Raw genomic sequence first — 21,110 nt, 5'->3', positions numbered from 1 at the left:
GATATCTTCTTTTCTCGTTACGCTGCGGCCTTGGCAAAGCAGAAGAAAGATAACCCTCCCCATCAACGACCGATAGCTAACCGAAATGCCAATCCAAAAGCTCGAGGCTCGTCATCCAACACTGATTTATCAAGAACGACTATAACTCCAAGTTCAGCTACTAGCAGACTGAGTAGTGGTAAGCAGGGTTTCAAATCACGGTCGCGGTTTCGGTTATTTCGGATTTACCGTGATTGCGGCCGGCGCGGGCGCTATTGCGGTTGTCGCGGATAACTCGGACAACAGCGAAACCGCTATATCGCGGCCGAAATCGCGGTCGCGGACCGTTTTTTAAAACCCTGGTGGTAAGCTCAGTGTTGAAAATAGCAAGATAAGTGATAGTAGTGGGAGTAGTTTAAACTCAGTGAAGTTCGCATCCAAAATGCGAAAGAGCCAAAGAGAAACCTGGTTTGCATGTGTAATGAGGAGAGGGTCCTGCAGAACCTCAAAGAAATCACCCGAAAGAGAGAAAGCCTTTGATGAGGCCTCGTTCATCGGGAAGGCATTCGTTGTCAAAAAACTAAGGCCATTTTGGGCTGATCAATACCAGCCAACTTCTTTGAATGGATTCACCTGTCACAAACAAGAAGCTCAGATCCTGAAGCAACTTGTAAGTCCACTTAAAAGTTATTTTTGTTCCTTAATTTTTCATCCAATATGTTTAGTTCGCGATGCAAGTGATTCGGAATATGGCACAAAATTATTTTCTACTGTAAACTTTTAGGTATCTCTTCATAGGTGTCCTCATATATTGTTCAAATGACCATCTGGTTCTGGGAAAAGAGCACTAACAATGGCTTTTCTGCGTGAAATATACGGCGACCCTAGCTGGAATGTACGTTTTTCGGACACAAAACGATATCGGATTCTTTCACAGATTCTAAAGTTTGTTAGACGCCAAAGCTAACTCTAGCTTCTTTTTTCTCATTACAGGTATCTCATGAATTAAGACAATTCCAGGTTCAGGTAGAAAATACTAAATAAAGCATCAAAGTTAATGAATACTAAGGAAAGCCTAAAGATGATTCTATCACCATTGGTTTCAGAATTTGACATCTGGTGATTTGAATATGTGGATAGGAAAAAAGGGCAATGCAAGTTATTGTTCCAATTGCTTCAAGTGCTCATCATGTTGAGCTTAATGTGACCAAGGAAACAAATGCTAAATATGCATTAATGGGATTAGTTAAGGAAATAAGCACCAATTATACAACTATCCCAGAAGTCAGCAATGATAATTTCAAGACAAACTACAAAGGTTTAGTGTTTTTTTTGGGTAGTTTTCTTACATATGTGTAATCAAACCTCTCTTTGACAGTTTAAAGTAATCAACTTAAAGCTAATAAGGTTTGATGTTTATTTCAGTTTTAGTTCTTTATGATGTTGACAAGGGACCAGATAATATTCGTCACTTGATCAAATGGATCTTGGACTGTCATTCGGATTCATGTAAATTCATTCTTTGCTGTGAAGATGACGTGAATATCGTAGAATCGGTAACAAGTCGCTGCAGAGTCATAAAAGTCGATGCCCCGGTAACTCATGAGGTAAGTATTCTTTTAGCTTAGTTCAGGCATAAGAATGTTGTGTATAGGGTTGATCAGATAAGAACATGCCTTACTACGTGCTTTAAATCTAATCGAGTGATCGTTACAACTTGGATTTCGCAGATCATGGAGGTATTAATTCAGATTGCAAGGAAAGAAGACTTTGAGCTATCTTCGAACTTTGCTGCTAAGATTGCTGCCAAATCAAAGCAAAACTTGAGGAAAGCAATCATGGCTCTTGAAGCATGCAAAGACACAAGTAATAACTTAGCAAATACCGAGTAGATGCTAGATTTCCAATAAATTGATACAAGTAAACCATTTTACCCCATATAAGGCTCCAATTTTCCCCCCTTATGTGTGAATGGTATATTCTGCCGTTGCAGATATCCTTTCGTCGATGATCAGCCTATTCCACTTGGATTGGAGGAGGTCGTGACGGAACTCACAACTGAAATCCTGGCCGATCCATCGCATAAATGGCGAGTCTTTTTAGCTTTTATATTTGGAATATTATCTTAGCTTTTAATGAAAAAACAGCAGTGACGCTTCATATCATTGTCAGATTACCTTCTGTAAGGACAAAGCTTCAAAAACTTGTTGGAGATTTTGTTCATCCTAAACTGATCCTCCAGGTGATGAATTCAAACCCACTAAATGGGGAAAGAAGTTGCTAAGATTCTTTTTCTTCTTTTTTTTTTTTTGCTCTGATATAATTGTTTTCTTCCAAGCTGCAGAAGCTGGTAGAAGAGTTTCTAAAGAAAGTTGAAGCCGGTTTAAAAAGGGAACTTTACTACTGGCATGCTTACTACGTGAGTTTAGCTCCTGAAATCGTCGCTTTGTTTTGCAGACAAGCAAAAGTTACTTATAGTTTATTTGTTCCAGGAAAAGAGACTCCCAGCAGGAACAAGTGCTTTGTTGAAATTAGAAGGTGAACTTTGTCATTTCTTATGATGCTTTCTTCTTCTTTTTCAATCGTCTTAATTTTTTAGAAGAATCCTCTGTTTATGCTCCCTTTTCTTTTTCCCTTGCAGAGTTCGCAGCCAAGTTTATAGGTATACATAGGAAGAGTTCTTCCAAAGGTCAGTGTGTAGCATTGAGCTAACTATGCCTTTGTTCAAATAATTTTGTTGCAATTAGTAAATACTGAGAATTCTGTTCTTGTAGAAATATGTTTATCACTCGGATAAGATAAGAACGGTCGAGCTCAAATATGTTACCTATGTTACAAACTCAAGTGTACGTCCAACACGAATGTAATTAAACATGCAAATAACATAGTAAATGATCGTTGGCAATCAAGTCTCATTTAGATTTCACCCAAACCCAAACTTTGTGCATATAGGAGGGAAAAGTACAGGTACAAGTGGTTAACTAAAACCTTCGTGTTGGCTATATATGTTTTGCCTATTTTCACCACACAGCAGTAAGTATAGGTACAACCGGTCAACTACATACATGAGAACCCCAAACTAAAACCTTAACAATCTATCCAGAGAGTTTTGAAACTCCAACACGTTCTATTTTTGCTTTTGGAATAACTAAAAGCAACAAAAACAAGATAGCTATCCAAAGCTTTCACTTCTGTGATCACCCTTCAGTTTCTTGGTGTACTAACCTGCAGACTTCTTATTTGTATATCTCTGCCAATACGGACAGATGTTATACTATAAGTTCCAAGAAGAATGGAAGAAACCAAAAAACCAAACGTAAGGCAACTTATTGAAGTTAGTCGGCTAATACCTGTTTTCCGATATCAAAGGGCACATATTTGTATTTGATCATGTGCAGAATTTGGCGTTTCATTGTGAGGAAAAGAGAAAAATCCAGTAGCATAGCAATATTGGCCAGAAAACAGGTACATCCAACATGGAGAAGAAAGTCGATACAAATGCAACTACAAAAGCCTTTGTGATGGCATACCTGAGACCAAAAATGAAAAAATAGTGTAAATATATTTCAAGCAGTGTACAAGCAAGAAGAACACAAGTCGGAAAACTTACGTAAATGGAATAAATCAAATTAAAGCTAAAATTTCTTAAGGAACACACATCACAATACACAAGCAAAACAACAGCAAGACCATATTCTGCAAATTAGCTCGACCTAGGGCTGTAAATGAGACGAAACATATCGCAACCTATTTGAGTTCGATTCAGTCAACTCTCGAATGAATCGAATGAACTTGACTCGAGCTCAAACTCGTCTCTAATTCTTAACGAGCTGAAACGAGCTATTTCATACTGTTATGAGCCTTAGTGTAGGATCTAGTCACGGGTCTAGACATCGAAGATTTTCTGCTCCGACCTATGGTTAATCAGAGAGGCAGATTCGTCTCTACGAATAACTTTTATTTTATAGAATAATTGACTGTCTTCTTTATTCAATATTAGCAGCCTTTAATAGGTCTTCAGTGACAAAGGAAATAATCCTAATGGAAATAAAGATCCCTAACATATAGGATCTTAACTAGCAAGAGTAAGGTTATAAAGGAAATAAGAATATAATATAATAGAAGAAACAAATAAAACTCTAATTTGCTGCCTCGATATTTATTGCTTCATTCCCTGATATGCTTCTTAATAAAAGCATCCACATCAATACTCCCCTTCTCGGAGTTGAGCTAGTCCTCAAGGTCAAATTCAGGATAAGCTTTTCTGTAGAAGTTCAAATGATTCTCCAGTTGTGTCTTCTTGAGAACAACCTGTCCTGTGTCTAAAACTATAGATTTACCACCATTGTCCTTGCATTAGACTAATTCGTGGAACTACCTCTGATAACTGCCCTCCATAGTCTCCTTTCCGTCTACAACAAATTTCATCGTCAGAGTTGAAGTCCCATAAAATTGGACCAAGAGTACACAACCATTTTACCTCCAAAATCACATCAAACCCCTCTAATGGTACGGTATAAAAATCAACTTGAAAGTTGTCATTTGCAACCATGAACTGTACTGATTTACAAATACCTATGCTAGGCACCCGCTCTCCATTAGCCAAACAAACTTGTAGTCCAGGTATTTCCCATACTTTCAATCCCAACCTTGGCATCAAACCTTCACACAAGTTGTGTGTACTGCCTGAATCGACAAGTACTAACATTGTCACTCCCGACAGCTCTGCTATCAATCCAAAATAACCTTTTATATTTATGTCTTAAGGAATAAGACTCATCACAATTATAACATAGCCCCCTTAACCCTTCTTTCCGCCATTTTTTGTTTGTGTCAATCACTTGATAAAGGGTGCAGAAGAACTTACTTTGTTGATGTTCCCCACTGGTTTCGTTGGTTTTCCCCCTCCATTTGAACTAAATCTTTTAGTCGTTGGAATGATCAAATTGCTGTTAGTGTTTGGGGAGTTGGCAAATTCAAGTTGGTTCAAGATGAAATTTTAGAAGAGACCTTTTGTTTGCGTTCCAATGCTCGAGCCATATTCATTGCAACTCCTAGGTTTCTTGGTTGTTGCATCTCAATATCGATTCTAAGTTCCTCTACCAGACCAGCAGTAAAGAAATCTACTTCTTGTCTCGGTTTAAGATCGGAAGTCCTAGCCAATAGTGATTGAAATTGGCTTTGATATTCTTCTATTGACCCGGTCTGTTCTAGGTTGGAAAGTTCGCCCAAGGGATTATTACTCATAGGTGGCCCAAACCTCATATGACAATACTCTTTGAAACACCCCCAATCAAGGTTTGCCTCCTCTTCTTCCATTTGATCAAACCATATTTGCGCCTCTCCTAAGAGATTAAATGCCACTAAGCCTACCTTGTCATCTTCATTAGTCCGCTGATTTCCAAAGAATTTCTTGCACCGTTTCAACCATCCTAAAGGATCTCCAACACCATTATAGGTGGGAAATTCCATCTTAGAGTATCGTGCACCATATACCCACCTCGTTTTAAGTCTGGAGTCCCTTTTTGACTCTGCTGCTGTCTCCTTCAGTATTTCTCTCTAGATACTCTTTGGCAATCTTTTTGATAGAATGAGATAATCCAGCCATCTACTCTTCTAACGCCTGCTGCCTTGTAGTCATTTGTTCCATGAAATCACTCAACTTCTTTGTCAAATCCTCTGCATCACCCATGACAACTAACTCTAATACCATGTTGTCATGAGCCTTAGTGTAGGATCTAGTCACAGGTCTAAACATCGAAGATTTTCAACTCCGGCCTATGGTTAATTAGAGAGGCAGATTCGTCCTTGACTAAACCCCCTCTACGAATAACTTTTTTTAATATAATAATTGTTTGTCTTCTTTATTCAATAATAGCAGCCTTTAAAAGGACTTTAGTGACAAAGGAAATAATCCTAATGAAAATAGCAAAAGTAAAGTTATAAAGGAAATAAGAATATAATTAATAGAGGAAACAAATAAAACTCTAATTTGCTACCCTTAATATTTATTGCTTCATTCTCTGATATTGCTTTCCAATAAAGGCATCCACATCACATACCCAACTCAAAAACTCCCAAACAACTTGAAAAAAAATAATATATTAAGTTTTCAAATTAAATTATTAACAATATTAACATGTATATGTTGTTTTATAAAAAATACAATATAAGGTTTGCATGTACTTAAGATTCAAGTTCGAGCTTCAATCGAGCCAATTGTGAGAATGTTTCTAGTTCAAGTTTTCTTCGAACTCAATCTAACTTCAATTTTTGATTTCGAGTTCGAATCGAGCTTAACAATTTTAAGCTCAGAAGCTTTCGTAGAGTCCAGCTTTGAACTTGTCGAGTGAAGTCAAGCTCAACGTACTCGAATTGACTCAGATCGTTTACAACCCCAAGTCGAATAGTACGAAAACACTCACCTTAAGCATTCTAGAATTTGTTCAAGTCTACACACAAAACAGCTAATTTCACCTCTAACTGATATAGTAAGGTTTCCAATTAGCAGCGTCCAAGTTTCTAAACATAATACTTATTTATCATATAAAAATGGAAATTTTCTAATATAACCTTAATTGGGTAAGAAAACGGCAAAGCAAGGAATTACCAGAACTTGAACTCAGGTAAGCGACGAATAAAGGGCTTGAATTCATCAGAACCTTTGGTTGGCAACGAAGCACCATCCAAAGCTTCAAGCTCGGGATCAACTTTTGGAGATAAAAATCCAATCAGGAGGTTCAATACGTAAATCCCTAAACCGTAGGAAATTACATAAACCCTTGAACGTAATAAATCCGTAAAACGTAGATCATCGCCACCGCCAACGTCCCAAGCCACCTTTCTATCGTATGCGGCGTTGACCTATCGAGGTAATACTGGAATGTCCTAGAGAAATCGCTCTTACATTTCGCAATCGGCGTAACACCGCCGTCACTTTCCGAACCCTCCATAACAAAAGACACAAAAAGTTAGTAATCTGAAGGTAAGTTTGAGTCTTTGAGAGTTATGGTTGTTATGGTTTCGAGTTGAAATCGGGCAAGGGATTTCAGCAAGACTTTTCTGGATTCTCTGGTTTTCCCATCATTTTTCAAATAACTGTGGAAAGGGGTTTTAAGATTTCTGTATGGATAAAGTTATGAGCTACGTGACAGTCAAAGAGAGAACAAAACTGTGTGGTTTTGGGGCTTGTGGCCTTCTTTGGGGGCGTGCAAAGTTTGTAGATCAAAACTCTTTTGCCCAACGTTCTACTGAGATATAAGTACGGAACTGTTTCGATTTAATTTTATTGAGTTTGATTTTTAATTTAAGTTTATTTTATAACGGTTTTTAGAAAATATATTTGGCGGATAAAATTTATGTTTAAGATGAGAAATATTTAATCTTAAAAAAATAATGTAAGTTTATCTTACATATTTAAAGACAATTATAATAATTTCTCTCTTTATATTATTTTTCAATTAGATTCTTATTTTGTCAAATAAAATTAATATTTTTATAAATATATTTGTTTTGATCAGATCATATACGATTTGAGTTTTATCTAAAAAATGGATCAAGTTCAAGTCGAGTAAAATCATTCTAAACCAGAATCGAGTCGAGTTTTAGGTGAATGATGTATATTTTTTTAGTCAAATCATGTTGATCGAAAATCAAATCCAACCTGATTTATACCTATCCCTAATCCTACCAATTTGTCTTGCCTAATAATCTCATTTTCTTATTTAAAAATATTTAAAGTTTATTTTATATTAATAATCATATTTAAAATAAAAGTATTATTATAAACTCCATAGGATCGTAATGCTTAAAAGTAATATTGTTTTTTTTAAAGATTTTGAATTCAAACAGTTGCATTATAAAAATGTGTGTATGGTATTAATAGTTAAGAAAAATATTTAATACACAAACTTTATAAAAAATATATATTTTAGTGACACATGTCTTATTTAAGATTTATGATTTAAAGTTTAAATATATATGATAAATATTTATTATATAAATTTAAAATTTTATAATTTATAATTTAAAATTTAAAATTTAAAATTATAATTCTAAATATTAATATCTAAATTTAAAATAAACATAAAATAAATAAATTTTATATAACTTATATATAAAATAGTTATTAATAACACATTTATACTCACACAAGGTACCTAATTTAATTGGAAACCCAATACTAATTATACAAGAAATTTGCTTAACTTTTGCTTAATTTTACGGCTAGCTCCTAAACGACATCATATTACTTCACAAAACGGCAAGTCGGCATTTCTCTATCTTCCGAACCGTTTGGAGTGGTAAGAATTCGTACAGACATATAAACCAAATCCCGAAAATATCCCTTCCCATTGATCCTCTATTTCGCCTCCAGTCAAAGGTTAAATTCGACACTATATTAATTCGCAGCTAGAGCACAGACATGGAATACGTATCTGATATTTACGGAAGGGGAGGTGATCTTTACTCTTCATTTTCCTATTCGGATTCTCTCTCGGTGCGCCGCCGCCGACACCTTCTCGACCGCTATCATCGCCGCTCACACCTGGGCATTACTTCCAGAAAGATTGTCTCTTTATTAGCATTTAAGGTAATGAATTTCCTTTCCCCCCACCCTTCTCTTTTTCTCTTTTTTGGTATGTTCGGAAGCCATTTTTATTTATGTTAGATTTTTCGTAATTTGAAATGTTTTCTCAAGTTTTTGAATTAGCTGCTCTTAATAGCTCTGTATTGTTATCGACACGTTGGTTTTATCATCTTTAAAGGAAGTTTTGAAAAGAGATAGGTTGTTATGATTCAAGGCTTTTATTTATTGCAAAAATTCGTTGTTAAGTAGGATAGGAAATTAAATGAATTTCCCCCCTCTTTAGTTTCATATTGGAGCCCGTGTTATGTCTAGGTTTGTAATTTTTTTTTAAAGTTTTTCACTTAATTATGAACTGTTTAACATAGAAAGTAGATTGCATGTTAAAATCAAGATGAATTCTCACGAGTTTCAGTTTAGCCCTATAACATCATTATTTTTGGGTTCACTTTTTCAATGTCTATATTTGTACATAGGATTTATTTAGCTATATAATTTCTGATTCAGAATGAGCAGAACTATTTACCAGTACCGATGTTTGAATTTTAGAGTATCCTTTGTTTTCCTTATTATCATACAAAATTTGTGGCTTAGTTGTTACGACTAAAAGTTTCTGTTACTTTAAGCTTAATTGATTGAATTTTCTCAAGTTCTTTAAAGTAAAACATTCTCAATGTAGCAATGATGGGACTTTGTTCTCTGTTTTAATTTTAGATTTTCTATTATTTTCCTTGTTATCATACAAAACCGGTGGCTTAGTTGTTACAGCTAAAAGATAACAACTTTATGCTTAACTGATTGAATTTTCTCAAATTTATGAAAGTAAAATGTTTTCAGATGTCACAAAAACGGGATTTGCTTCCTTGCCTTTGCAAGTATATACAGACCTTAATGTGCAGAACTGCAGATAATATTCTTTGTTATCATTGAAAAGTTGTGGCTAATTAGTTGTTACAACTAAAAGTTAACAACTTTAAGCATAATTGCTTGAATTTTCTCAAATTAATGTAAAGTATAATGTTCTCAAATGTAGCAACAATTGGATTCTCTTTGTTGCATTTCCTTGAGGTTCTTCTCGTAAGAAAATCATTTGTGTAGTTTAGTGACTTTAGCTTAGTTGTTTGATCATGCAGAGTCATGGCGACATTTACTGCTATAGCTTTGGATAGTTTGTTAGAACCTGGACCCTCAAGGTCTGTCGAGGACTCCGGTCCTAATTTAAAACCACCTATCCCCAAGCCAAAGCCTATTACTAACTCTAAGATGGAGAGGAGCAGCAATACATCAGCAACAAGGAAGGTTAATCGCCCCCAAATATCACCTTCCCTTTATGCTACTCCTGAGGCAACCGCAGTACCCAATTCACCTACTTCTTTTTCTCCTTCTCCTTACATTATCAATCACAAGCGTTGCGGGTCTTGCCTTTCGAAGAGCTTTTCTGCGGACAATGTATCATCTCAGGAAAAAATCCTTGAAGAAGTTGATATTAATGAAAAAAGGAAATTGGCAGATTGCAAATTTGTTGATCAACTGAAGGATGGTTTTGTTACCTATATCATTCCTGAACCTAATGAAGATGAACATGAGAACGGTGCCACCCATAATTGTCCTATCGTCATAGAGCTGGAAAACAGTGTCCATGGCGGTTCCATTCAGGAGGAGCACATGTATGATTTCCATGATGGTGAATTTGGGAGCTATAATGCTGAAGCTGAAAGCAGCCAAATAAATAATGGTTTACCTATGGATGTTTCTATGCTGAAGATTGGACCATTTAACTTGGAGCTGTGACAGTGAAGATTTCTTTGATCCGATTGAATCAATGAGTGTCACAAGTAATACCGAGGGAGGAGATGATACTGAGGCTGAAGTTCTGCAAGGTTTGCTACACCAGGGGTAGGGTTTTTTGATGCATGGGATGGTATGTTATTTTCACCCGTATGTGACATTCATATGTTGATGCACACGTGCATATATTATCTTTTTCTTGCATGACTGTCTTTTGTTTTTAAAACCTGATAGGTATTTACTTGGAGCATGATACAAATATTTTTGTGCTAGCTTTCTTCTTTATTTAATTGTGTTGATGGTACACATACTTTTCATTTAGATGTGTCTATGTTCATGCATGAATATTTATAGGTATGGAATAGGTGAAATTGTTGTTGAGTTATAGAGGCATGAAAATTCCCCCCACAGTGTCTATATAATGGCTTTGTGGTTGTTTTGGCTAGCTTACTTAGATTTCTTGTTTCTTCCAGAAGTATCCTCTGGGAGTGCACCACAGACTATTCCTCACAACGTTGAAGCTGAACTGCGGGAAATAAGATTGAGTTTACTCACGGAGATAGAAAAAAGTAAGCAGGCAGAAGAGGCCCTAAATAAGATTCAATCTAAGTGGCAAAGAATCGTCCAAGAGTTTGGTGATGTGGGATTGGTACTGCCTGTGGATCTTCTTAATGTGACAGAGGATGAACTGGTGAATCAAGATGAAGAATTAAGGCAGCAAGTAGGCACTGCACGATTTGTATCATTATCTGTGGGAAGAGGCATCACAAGGGCAGAGATTGAAATGAAGATGGAAGCACAAATCGAATCGAAGAACTTTGAAATAGCTCGACTATTGGAACACCTGCACTACTATGAGGCCGTGAATCAGGAAATGTCTCAGAGGAACCATGAGGCTTTGTACCCCATCAGAAGAATAAGTAGTTTTTCTATGATGCATTATATTTACAAGATTCAAAATTTATCATCATTTCATACAGAGCTGGCACGACGCTAGAGACAAAAGGAAGAAAATAAGGCAGCAATGGGTCTGGGGTTCGGTTGCCTCCACAATCACCCTTGGTACAGCGGCCTTGTCTTGGTCTTACATCTCAACAGGGAAAGACTCATCTTCTGCTAGTATCCCCAAGGGTCCAGGTGACAATCCAACAGCTGAGTAATAATTATTAATCACTCAGTACTACAGCTTTTGATAGCCCGTCTGTCCGTATGGTCATCATAACAATAGAATAAGACCCAAATACATTACTTCTTCCTTGTGAATACTAATTATAGCAGTCCCTCCTGCTTTCTTTAGTTGAGTGGCAATGAGATATCCGATCTGAGGATGTATAGTGCAATCAATATAATACTTAAGTAGTATCCTTCCCTGACAATCTGGGAGGACATGAATTTTCAAATGTGATGAACAGTTAATTGTAATCGAACACATCAGTTGTTAAGAATTTGTCAGTCCTATGGTTATGATGAATGAGTGCCATATTCTCTGTGTCATCATGTAAATATCAATATAATGTAAATCGTAACATACGTGTCACATTTGTTACAAGTTATTTTCTACATTTGTAAAGATTTGTACGAATACATATTCAAAATGTTATAAAATGTATACATTCCTGATATATTTAAACAAGTGTTAAAGAAAAAGGAAATAAAACTATTAAGTTAAAATATAGGATGTACTTGAGGGGGTGTTTGGTTGGTTCATGAGGGAGTGTTTGGTTGGTTCATGGAATGTAACATTACTTTTGGGAATAAGATTACTGGAATGTAATATTACCTAACATATTATTGGGAATGTTATATTATTGTGTTTGGTTTGTTTGACAGAATATAAGATTATAATGTTTAGTTAAAGGAATAAAATATTAATGAAATGTATATTTTACTAAATTGTCTTTGTGATATATTTTATTTTTAACAAGTTGAATTTTGATTATTCAAATAAAAATATTATACAAAAATTCGTAGGAAATATATTATTTTTAATTTATATATATATATATATATTTATAAAAATTAAATTCATAAAATTTATGTATATATATATATATATATATATATAAATTTAAAAGATAAATTAGTATAATAAAAGAGTAAATATATCATATATTTTTAATATTAATTAATATTAATTTTTACACCATTTATCCAAATATATTAAAATTTTACATTAATATTTAACTATAAAAAATATGAAATTTTTAATAGTATCTAAGCTTTTGAAATAATTATTTTGTTTCAAGGCTATTTTAGTCCAAACCCTTGGGAATTGACAAAAATTTAAGCGATGGTTGTCATTCCAGGTAAAACACTCGACAAATTTTACCTTTGGAAATTATGTATTACTCTCTATTGGAAATCTTTCCAATGTATTAGATTCTAGAAAAGTTTTTTTCCTTCGATAATAATCTTTTCCACCATCCAATCAGCCCATGAAAGTGTAGAATGGCAAGGTTAAAAGTGAAGAAAAATGGAATAAAGTACAATGCAACGCTGTACTTTTGCTCAAGTCTTACCCTTTATGAGTGAATGGTAAATCAAGAGATGGATAATTAATGGACATTGGCACTTGCTTTCCAAAAAACTACTAAATATGAATAACATGGAAGTGAAGTGACCCCTTACAGCCTAAAAGAGAGCTCTAGAGATGCCACATTGGCACAAACCCACGGCACAATTTGCCGCGTGGTGAGACATTTCAATTCAATGAAAAAAATTGCTTCTATTCCTTTTGCTTGGATTGAAACTGTCTAATCTTTTTTTCTTTTTTTCTCTTCTCTGCAAAGCCAATGTCCAAGAAGGAATCAGTAAGTTTCCATAGAAGAAAAAAAGACCAGTAAAAGATCATCCCAGCATCTCAATAGGTCCATGTTCTTTGTTTCATTTGAATTTCTTGCAACTTAAACAATCTAATGTTATTGTTTGCCTTTTTTTCTAACCCCACTTGTTTTCCATGCGTTTGCATGCAGACAAATGATCAACATTTCAATGATCATCTGCATAAGGGCCACGTGAAAGACAGAAAAGAAATTGACCTTGCAGTTGTGTAAAAGAGAAACTGTTTTAACAGCGTAATCTGCAACTTTTAAGCAACACCCTTCATTTTTATTCAGCTATAAGATCCTTCTTCACTCAGGAAAAAAACATACCGACAAATAAAAATGAAGCAATTAGCTTTGGTTCTTTTTGTTGAAATTTTGTTCAACCAACACGTTCCCACTGTCCATGTTGAAGCTGCTGTGGATGGTTTTATAAGGACCAGAGGAGTTCATTTTCTTTTGGAAGGTAACCCTTACTATGCAAATGGTTTCAATGCCTATTGGCTAATGTATGTCGCTTCAGATCCATCTCAAAGACCTAAGGTCTCAGCCGCATTTCATGACGCCACAACTCACGGTCTCACGGTGGCTAGAACTTGGGCTTTCAGTGATGGTGGTTATAGACCTTTACAGTATGCACCGGGTTCATACAATGAACAAATGTTTAAGGTGATTCCTTCTTTTATAGTTTACTTTGTATCTTTAATGAACTGGTATGACTTGGATCTCTCGGACTGTTTTTAAAGGGATTGGATTTTGTAATAGCCGAGGCCAGAAAATATAGAATCAAGCACATCCCTAGCTTAGCTAATAACTATGATAGCTTTGGAGGAAAGAAACAATATGTAAACTGGGCAAGAAGTCAAGGTCAATACCTCACATCTGATGATGATTTCTTCACCATTCTTCTTGTTAAGGGATACTATAAGAATCACGTGACGGTATGAATCCGTGTTTCTTGCCAGTAATTGATATCGGATTGTCGTTTCTGATACTTTTCCTGAGCTGATTTTCGTTTTGCAGACTGTTCTTAACAGATATAACAGCTTTACTGGAATTCATTACAAAGTTGATGAGACAATAATGGCATGGGAGCTCATGAATGAGCCTAGGTGCACATCAGATTCTTCAGGAAGGACTATTCAGGTTTATGAATGTATTCATTAGCCAAGTTTTCACTTTTCACTGTAACTTTCAGTTGTTGATTTGCTTCATTGCTGGGCTTGGATAACGGAAATGGCTTCTCATGTCAAATCCATTGATAGATACCTGTAGAAAGTAGTTTGTTGTGTTTAGTTGTTATTGTTAGGTGCAGTTAGTTTGTTAGTGGATATTAATGTGTATATATACAGGTACCTTGTACTATTATGTATGGGTTAATAAGGTGAGTAGATGCATTTTTTTTCAGTTTTAACATTAATACCACTTGGTGGAAGCTGGTTTGGAAGGATTTTATGGACGATCAACTCCTGAAAAGAAGAAACTTAATCGCAGCTTGGATATCGGAACAGATTTCATTGCAAATAATGTGATTCCCGCGGTCGATTTTGCAACCGTCCATTCATATCCCGACCAATGTTAACTATATATCATACAATACAAACTTACAAAACAATCTGAGCATTCACCTCAATGTTACATTGACAGGTTATCCAGCACAAACGATGAATATCAGCTCTTGTTTTTAAACAACTGCCTCGATGCTCACATACATGACGCACAATCCGTCCTCCGAAAACCGATACTCTTCACGGAATTCGGAAAATCATGTAAAGACACCGGTTTCAACACTTATAAGAGAGACCAATTGTTCAACTTTGTCTACAACAGGATGTACTCGTCAGCCAAAAGAGGTGGACCAGCTGGTGGTGCCTGTTTTGGCAACTATTAAGTCAAGGCATGGACTCATTCAGGGATGGATATGAGATTGTTCTAAGCGAGACCTCTTCAGCAGTAATATCATAGTATACTAGCTCCTTCCCCTCCCTCCGCAAATAGTCCTTTTACGTTGGTGAGGTTAATCGCTAAGATATGCGATAAAGCTTGGTTTGTTGAATTCAGAAGATTTACCGATAAGCAAATAAAGCCGCGAATTTCATAACCAAGTCATGTTCACTATCGGATGGATCACTCGATATTTTTTCTTCACTACCCACACATTTGGTTGATATTTTAGATAGTTATATCGAAGGTCCCACTCACCTGTGTACAAGATCCTAATGTAATGGCTTAAGCCCTCTTTATCATTCAAAAAAACTATAATTATTAAAAAGTTACATTACATAAATGTAATATGTGAGTTATGCAAATATAAATAATAAATTTGATAAAAAAATTATTTTTATTTAATAAGAATATAATGCTAATTCAATTAAATTATAAAAAAAAATACATAAAAATATTGTTATAAACAATAGCAAATAAAAGTGTCATTAAAATACAAATATATTTAGTGGTATTTAAGGCCCTTAAACTTTTGGGGGGAACTAATGTGGCTCTTGATTTTTTTTTTTTTTGCAATCAATGTGACCTTTAAACTGAGAAAAAAAATCAATATGACTATTTGATTAACTGAATAAAACGTTGACTTTAATGACGCTTATATGACAGTTCTACATGATAATATATAATACTGATATGATAGTTCACACTGTTATTATGGTAATAGATGATGAACAATAATGCGGTGGTAGATCAATTTAATTAATTTTTTTAGTTAAGGGTTTAATTGAATAACTTTGAGGGGTGGGGGGAACTTTTCTATTATATCTTTTTCCTTTTCCATGCCGAAAGTTACAAGCCTCCCAGAATTATATACAGTTTATATGTGTTTTATACGAAAAAGACATTAATAATAGGAGAAAAAGGAACCCTTTCCGGTTCAAAACTGATCTGTCCTGCTGATGTGGGTTACACTAAATAACCAATTACGTAATTACCAGATTTTTCCGAGATTGAGCGGGGCTAAATGATTGGCCAGTGTTTGCATTATATATCATTTTTTACTGCGTAAAAATGTCACATCATTAAAATGATTTCATTGCAGACCCAAGATATCATATAGTCGATTGACCTATTAAGTTGTGCAAGCAGTAGGTTCAAAAAAAATTATAATAGCTACTGATCACATGATTCTTCTCCTATTCACCTTCATTCTACTGATTCGAGGAGATTTACGTTTAATATTATCATAACTAATTTTCGGTGATATAACGAGTCTTGATTTTTTATGTGAAAACTTAATTTTGTAAAAGAAATATTTCGGAATCGTCATCGACCTTTGACAAACCTTTGACAAATAACCACATAAAAACGAACTAAAACGAATCCAAGACTTTAATATTTTGTAATTCAATTAAATACACACATTAATATACAAAGATATAAAATTAATTAACGATTGAAAGGAATCATAAGAATCATAAATAAAATAAATCGAATTCTCAATTTCTAATTATAGAGACAATATATAATCGATTTAAGACTTGACCCTCTAAGTCCCCAGCGGAGTCACCAAGCTGTCGTAACCGATTTTCGACGAAACGACGAGTCTTGACTTTTTCTGTGAAAACTCGATTTTGTAAAAGAAATGTTTCGGAGTCGCCATCGACCTTTTCGGTTAGGTAGATCGAATACCCAAAAATTTTATCTTAAAAGAGTTTTAAAGAAAAACGTCATTTTAAAAGATGCATCGATCCATTCATTTTTAAATAATAATAAAAAAGTTCGAAGGGCAATTACGTGTAGGGAATGATAAGCACCCCCACAACGCCCAAAATTGGTACCCATCAATTATATATTGTCTCTAAATAGTAGAAATCTAAGAGTTCGAATACATATTTAAATCACGATTACATTATTCCGAATTCAACCATACCATACTATAGAACAAAAATTCTAAGGAAAAATAAAAAAATATTCTCATATTTCCAATTGAAGAGATAATACTCCCTAAAATACTTTAGGACGAATATTTCTCTTTCCAACTGAAACAAAAGGAATATAATAATTTTTCCTAAAAATTCAATATTAAAATAATTTTTATTCTACCAAATAAAGAAAATAAACCAATTTATCCAAATTACAAATTTAATTCGAAAAGATATGGGATGTTCAATTATTTAGAAATATCGAGACTTAATCCCTAATAAAATTAGGCGAATTGTCTCGAAAAGTTTAAATAAAAGAACATTTCATTTTCCCTTTAATCTTGATTAAATTAAGCAAACTTTATTTTTTTAGGTTATTCTAGTAGGGTATTTATTTATTTTAAAATATCAAAATAGGACATCTCGTTACTTTAAGACGGTCGTTAATATTTAAAAAAAATAAATAATACATTTAATCTAATTATGTAATCGATCAAATTATGCTTATAAGGCTTTCATGACTCATCTAATCTAATGATGTTGTGTTTAAATCTACATGAACAGACAAACATATTTAATAAAATATTAAAAGCACATTAAGTATTTAAAGTTAACAATAATAAAAATATTTAATGAACGAATATCCCATATATACAAATACATTATTTATAAACGAATATTTAATTTAGAAAATATTACATTATATCTACTATGAACATAACTAAAGTGAAATTCTAATTTCTAAGTTTGATTCGAATATTAATCTAATTTAAAATCAAATCTAAGAATTAAAATAATGAAACAACGAAACAATTAATAAACATAATTAAAATAATAAAATAACAATAATAAAATAAAATAAACATGCATTGGGACCAGATTGCACAAATGTCAAATTACCAAGTTAAAAGAGAATAAATTAAACATAAAAAAGGCTAAATTAAAAAATGCAAACAAGTTTTCATAAATAAATAAAATAAAACATATAAATGACCAAAACAAAATAAAACCTAATATATAGTCTACATCGAAATAAATAACAAAATGGGACCTATGATCTAAACATAAAACACTGCCATATTTTAGGGACCCAAGCGAAATTTCCCCGCTATGTAAAGCTCCAAACGTTACTTAGGCTAAAGACAAGGACCCAAACAATGATTTAGCCTTAACTTTGTGACCAAAATAACATGGGATTCATAAAGCTTAAGGACCTATGGATGATTAACCCATGACACGATGACTAAAACACAACACACGCTAAAAGTCTAGGGACCTTAGCGTGATTTACCCAAAATCAACAAAAATAAGAAAACTCCCCCTCTTCTTTTCATTCTGCCTGATTTCCCCAAAATCCCTAACCTTTTTCTTCTCTTTTCACACCACACGTAGCAACTGGCTCGCCAATAAGTCGGAACCCACGTCGCCTCGGCCACCCTATATAGGTGGTCATTTTACTCCGGCCAGCCACTAATCTTGGAGTTGGAAATACCACGAAAATAACCCTTAAATATCAAAGAAACCCACACTATTTTCCTTCATCACCCAAGAACCAAACAATAAACCGAACACCATACGCGGTGGCTCTTTGACGCTAAACCAAAACCGACTACCTCATCCTCTCCGATGACCTTGTTACTCCGACAAGCACACCGAGACCAAGGTAAACCGAACTCCCTATTCTATACATATTACTATTATATTTTTTTAGAAACTGTAAAATTTGTATATAGAACCTAGAACAAAAATACCAAGCTTTCTTTGTTATCTTCTAATGATTTAATGATTATACCCAAAATAAAAAGGAAGATTAGAGTACCTTTTGAAAATTTCCAGTTCTGTTTTTTTTTCTTTGAATGCTGAAAAAACTAGTAGTTTTCTTTCTTGTTTTTATTTTCTCTGAAAAATACCATCTCTGTACATATTCCATTCTTATCGGTTATATATCCATATTCTTACATAAATTTAGCATAAAATAAAACCTAATATAATACTAGGTTGCTGTTTGTGATGATTGTGGGCTAAGCATAGGGTTGATGATGGTGATGACTTTGTTGCAGGCGTAGGGGCATGGAAGCAGAGATGATGATGATTCACGTGGGATGCTGGAGATGACAGCTAAGTGGGTCAATCAATCGGGTCGGATCCAGGTATTGGGCTTGAACCGAGTCAGGTTGGATTTGGGATAAAATTGGTGATTACAACTGCCCCTCATTGTTGTGAAACATGAATAGGGCATAGACAAAAAGAACCAATTTTATCAGCTTGGTCATTTGATATCTCTGAGCTCCAAATTCTTCTCATCATTACTTCATTCTTTTGGTTGAATCTTCATCTTCAGTTATTCTGGTTATGAGTTATTCTTATCATGATTTTTCCATTAGAAATGTTGATCCCTAGAGTGAGATGTTGTTGATTCAACTTCATGTGTGATGAACTAGCAAAATGATAATGCTGATCCAACTCCTTATGTGATGGATGAGCAAAAGTCGATGTTGTTCCAACTCCTTATATGATGGAAACAAGCTAAGTTTGTTTCAAGGGAAACTGTCTCGAGGGAGAGCAAATTTGTTTCAAGGGAAACTGTCTCAAGGGAGACAAAATTTGTTTAAAGAGAAACTTTCTCAAGGGAGACAAAATTTGTTTAAAGGGAAACTATCTCAAGGGAGACAAAATTTGTTTCAAGGGAAACTGTCTCAATGAAGACAAAATTTGTTTCAAGGGAGACTATCTCAAGGAAGACAAAATTTGTTTCAAGGGAAACATATTCAAATATTTTGCGTTTCAAGAGAAACTGTCTCAAGAGAGACGAAATTTGTTTCAAGGGAAACAGATTCAAAGATTTTGGTTTCAAGAGAAACTGTCTCAAGATAGACAAAATTTTGTTTCAAGGGAAACATATGCAAATATTTTGGTTTTAAGAGAAACTGTCTCAAAAGAGACAAAATTTGTTCAAAAAGGAAAATATCTCAAGTGAGACAAAATTCATTTTTTTAGAGAAACAATCTTAATTGAAATTAATTTTGTTTTAAGGAAAATTGTCTCCAGCGAGACAAAACTTGTTCTTAGGAAACTATCTCATGTGAGATCAATTTGTTCTAAATATTTCAAAATTTTGAGAAAATGTCTTAAGCGAGACGAAGTTTGTTCTGAGAGATGTGATCTCAAAGGATTATAAACTGCCCACTCCAGCATGTTGAGGAAATGTCTTCGGCAGATCTGATTGTTGACTTGAGAAAGTCAAATATGTGGATGGCATTGGTCTTTCAGGTTGAAGACATCTGGTCATTTCTGAGCTTTTATTTCCTGAAAGATCAAAATGATATATTTATGACTGCATATCTAGGATGCTTACAGGTGTCATGATGAAGTTTGTATTTTATGTGATGAATTAGTGACTATGTCCTCAAGAGAGGGAAAATCAAAATCTTTATTGCATATGGTGATGAATGCAAAGATGCAAATTTCATGTATCATGTATGTATGTGTTGATGTATGTATATGTATGTATTAGGGGAATAGTTGTGTGAGCAACCTTCATTCTATCTCTGATTCCAGTTTGTCTTCATTTTCATCAGGGATTACTCTTGCAAACCTTGACCCGAGATAACTTATTTTCCTTGCTCCATCAAAATTTGCCCCAAAAATTTAGCTTTCCCTTGCCTCAGCTTCGATCTTGAGCTTTGGAGGGATATTCGTTGAATTCCCATATATGCTTCCAGAGAGATTATCTTGTTTGAAAATGTTTTTCTTCCTTTGAATTTTCAAAATTTTGAAAATATCGAAAATAATTTTTTTTTTTAAAAATATTGTCTTATTTTAAGTTTCACAAATGAAAAAAAATCATAAAACAAGAGTTCATTGAATATCAAAAGAATCAACTGCTTTTTAATCTTTGATAGTTACAAATCTTTGACAAATGTTAGGATCGAAAGGTTGGTTTTGTGGTTGGCTACCTAAATTTAGGGTTTGGTTCCTCGATTCGTCTTTTTTTATTTTCTCGATCCTCGTGAAAATTAGGACATGCCATTCTTTCTTAGTTTGGTAATTTGATTGGAGGCAGAC

The 21,110-nt window shown here is 34.2% G+C and overlaps 1 protein-coding gene, 1 long non-coding RNA gene and 3 pseudogenes across 2 annotated transcripts; 4 read left to right on the top strand and 1 right to left on the bottom strand.

The window, feature by feature from the left end:
• The first annotated feature begins 777 nt into the window (after positions 1-777).
• On the top strand, positions 778-1,210 carry LOC120216343. The gene is made up of 3 exons (XR_005525043.1): positions 778-874; positions 973-1,005; positions 1,120-1,210. It is a non-coding gene; the product is annotated as an uncharacterized LOC120216343 (long non-coding RNA).
• A 5-nt stretch (positions 1,211-1,215) lies between these two features.
• Positions 1,216-2,651, top strand: LOC120216482 (replication factor C subunit 3-like). The gene is made up of 6 exons (XM_039213894.1): positions 1,216-1,297; positions 1,405-1,586; positions 1,710-1,845; positions 2,109-2,221; positions 2,318-2,517; positions 2,621-2,651. Exons 1-6 carry the CDS (start codon positions 1,216-1,218, stop codon positions 2,649-2,651), a joined length of 744 nt encoding a protein of 247 aa, XP_039069825.1.
• A 226-nt stretch (positions 2,652-2,877) lies between these two features.
• LOC120216364 lies at positions 2,878-7,170 on the bottom strand (annotated as a pseudogene).
• Positions 7,171-9,703: 2,533 nt separating this feature from the next.
• On the top strand, positions 9,704-11,718 carry LOC120216481 (annotated as a pseudogene).
• Positions 11,719-13,512: 1,794 nt separating this feature from the next.
• On the top strand, positions 13,513-20,655 carry LOC120216479 (annotated as a pseudogene).
• The last annotated feature ends 455 nt before the right edge of the window (positions 20,656-21,110 follow it).

Source organism: Hibiscus syriacus, unplaced genomic scaffold (assembly GCF_006381635.1).
Source record: "Hibiscus syriacus cultivar Baekdansim isolate YM2019G1 unplaced genomic scaffold, ASM638163v2 tig00110160_pilon, whole genome shotgun sequence".
Taxonomy (NCBI): domain Eukaryota; kingdom Viridiplantae; phylum Streptophyta; class Magnoliopsida; order Malvales; family Malvaceae; genus Hibiscus; species Hibiscus syriacus.
Note: the sequence above shows the minus strand (reverse complement) of the source record. Positions and strands in the feature narration are given on the sequence as shown.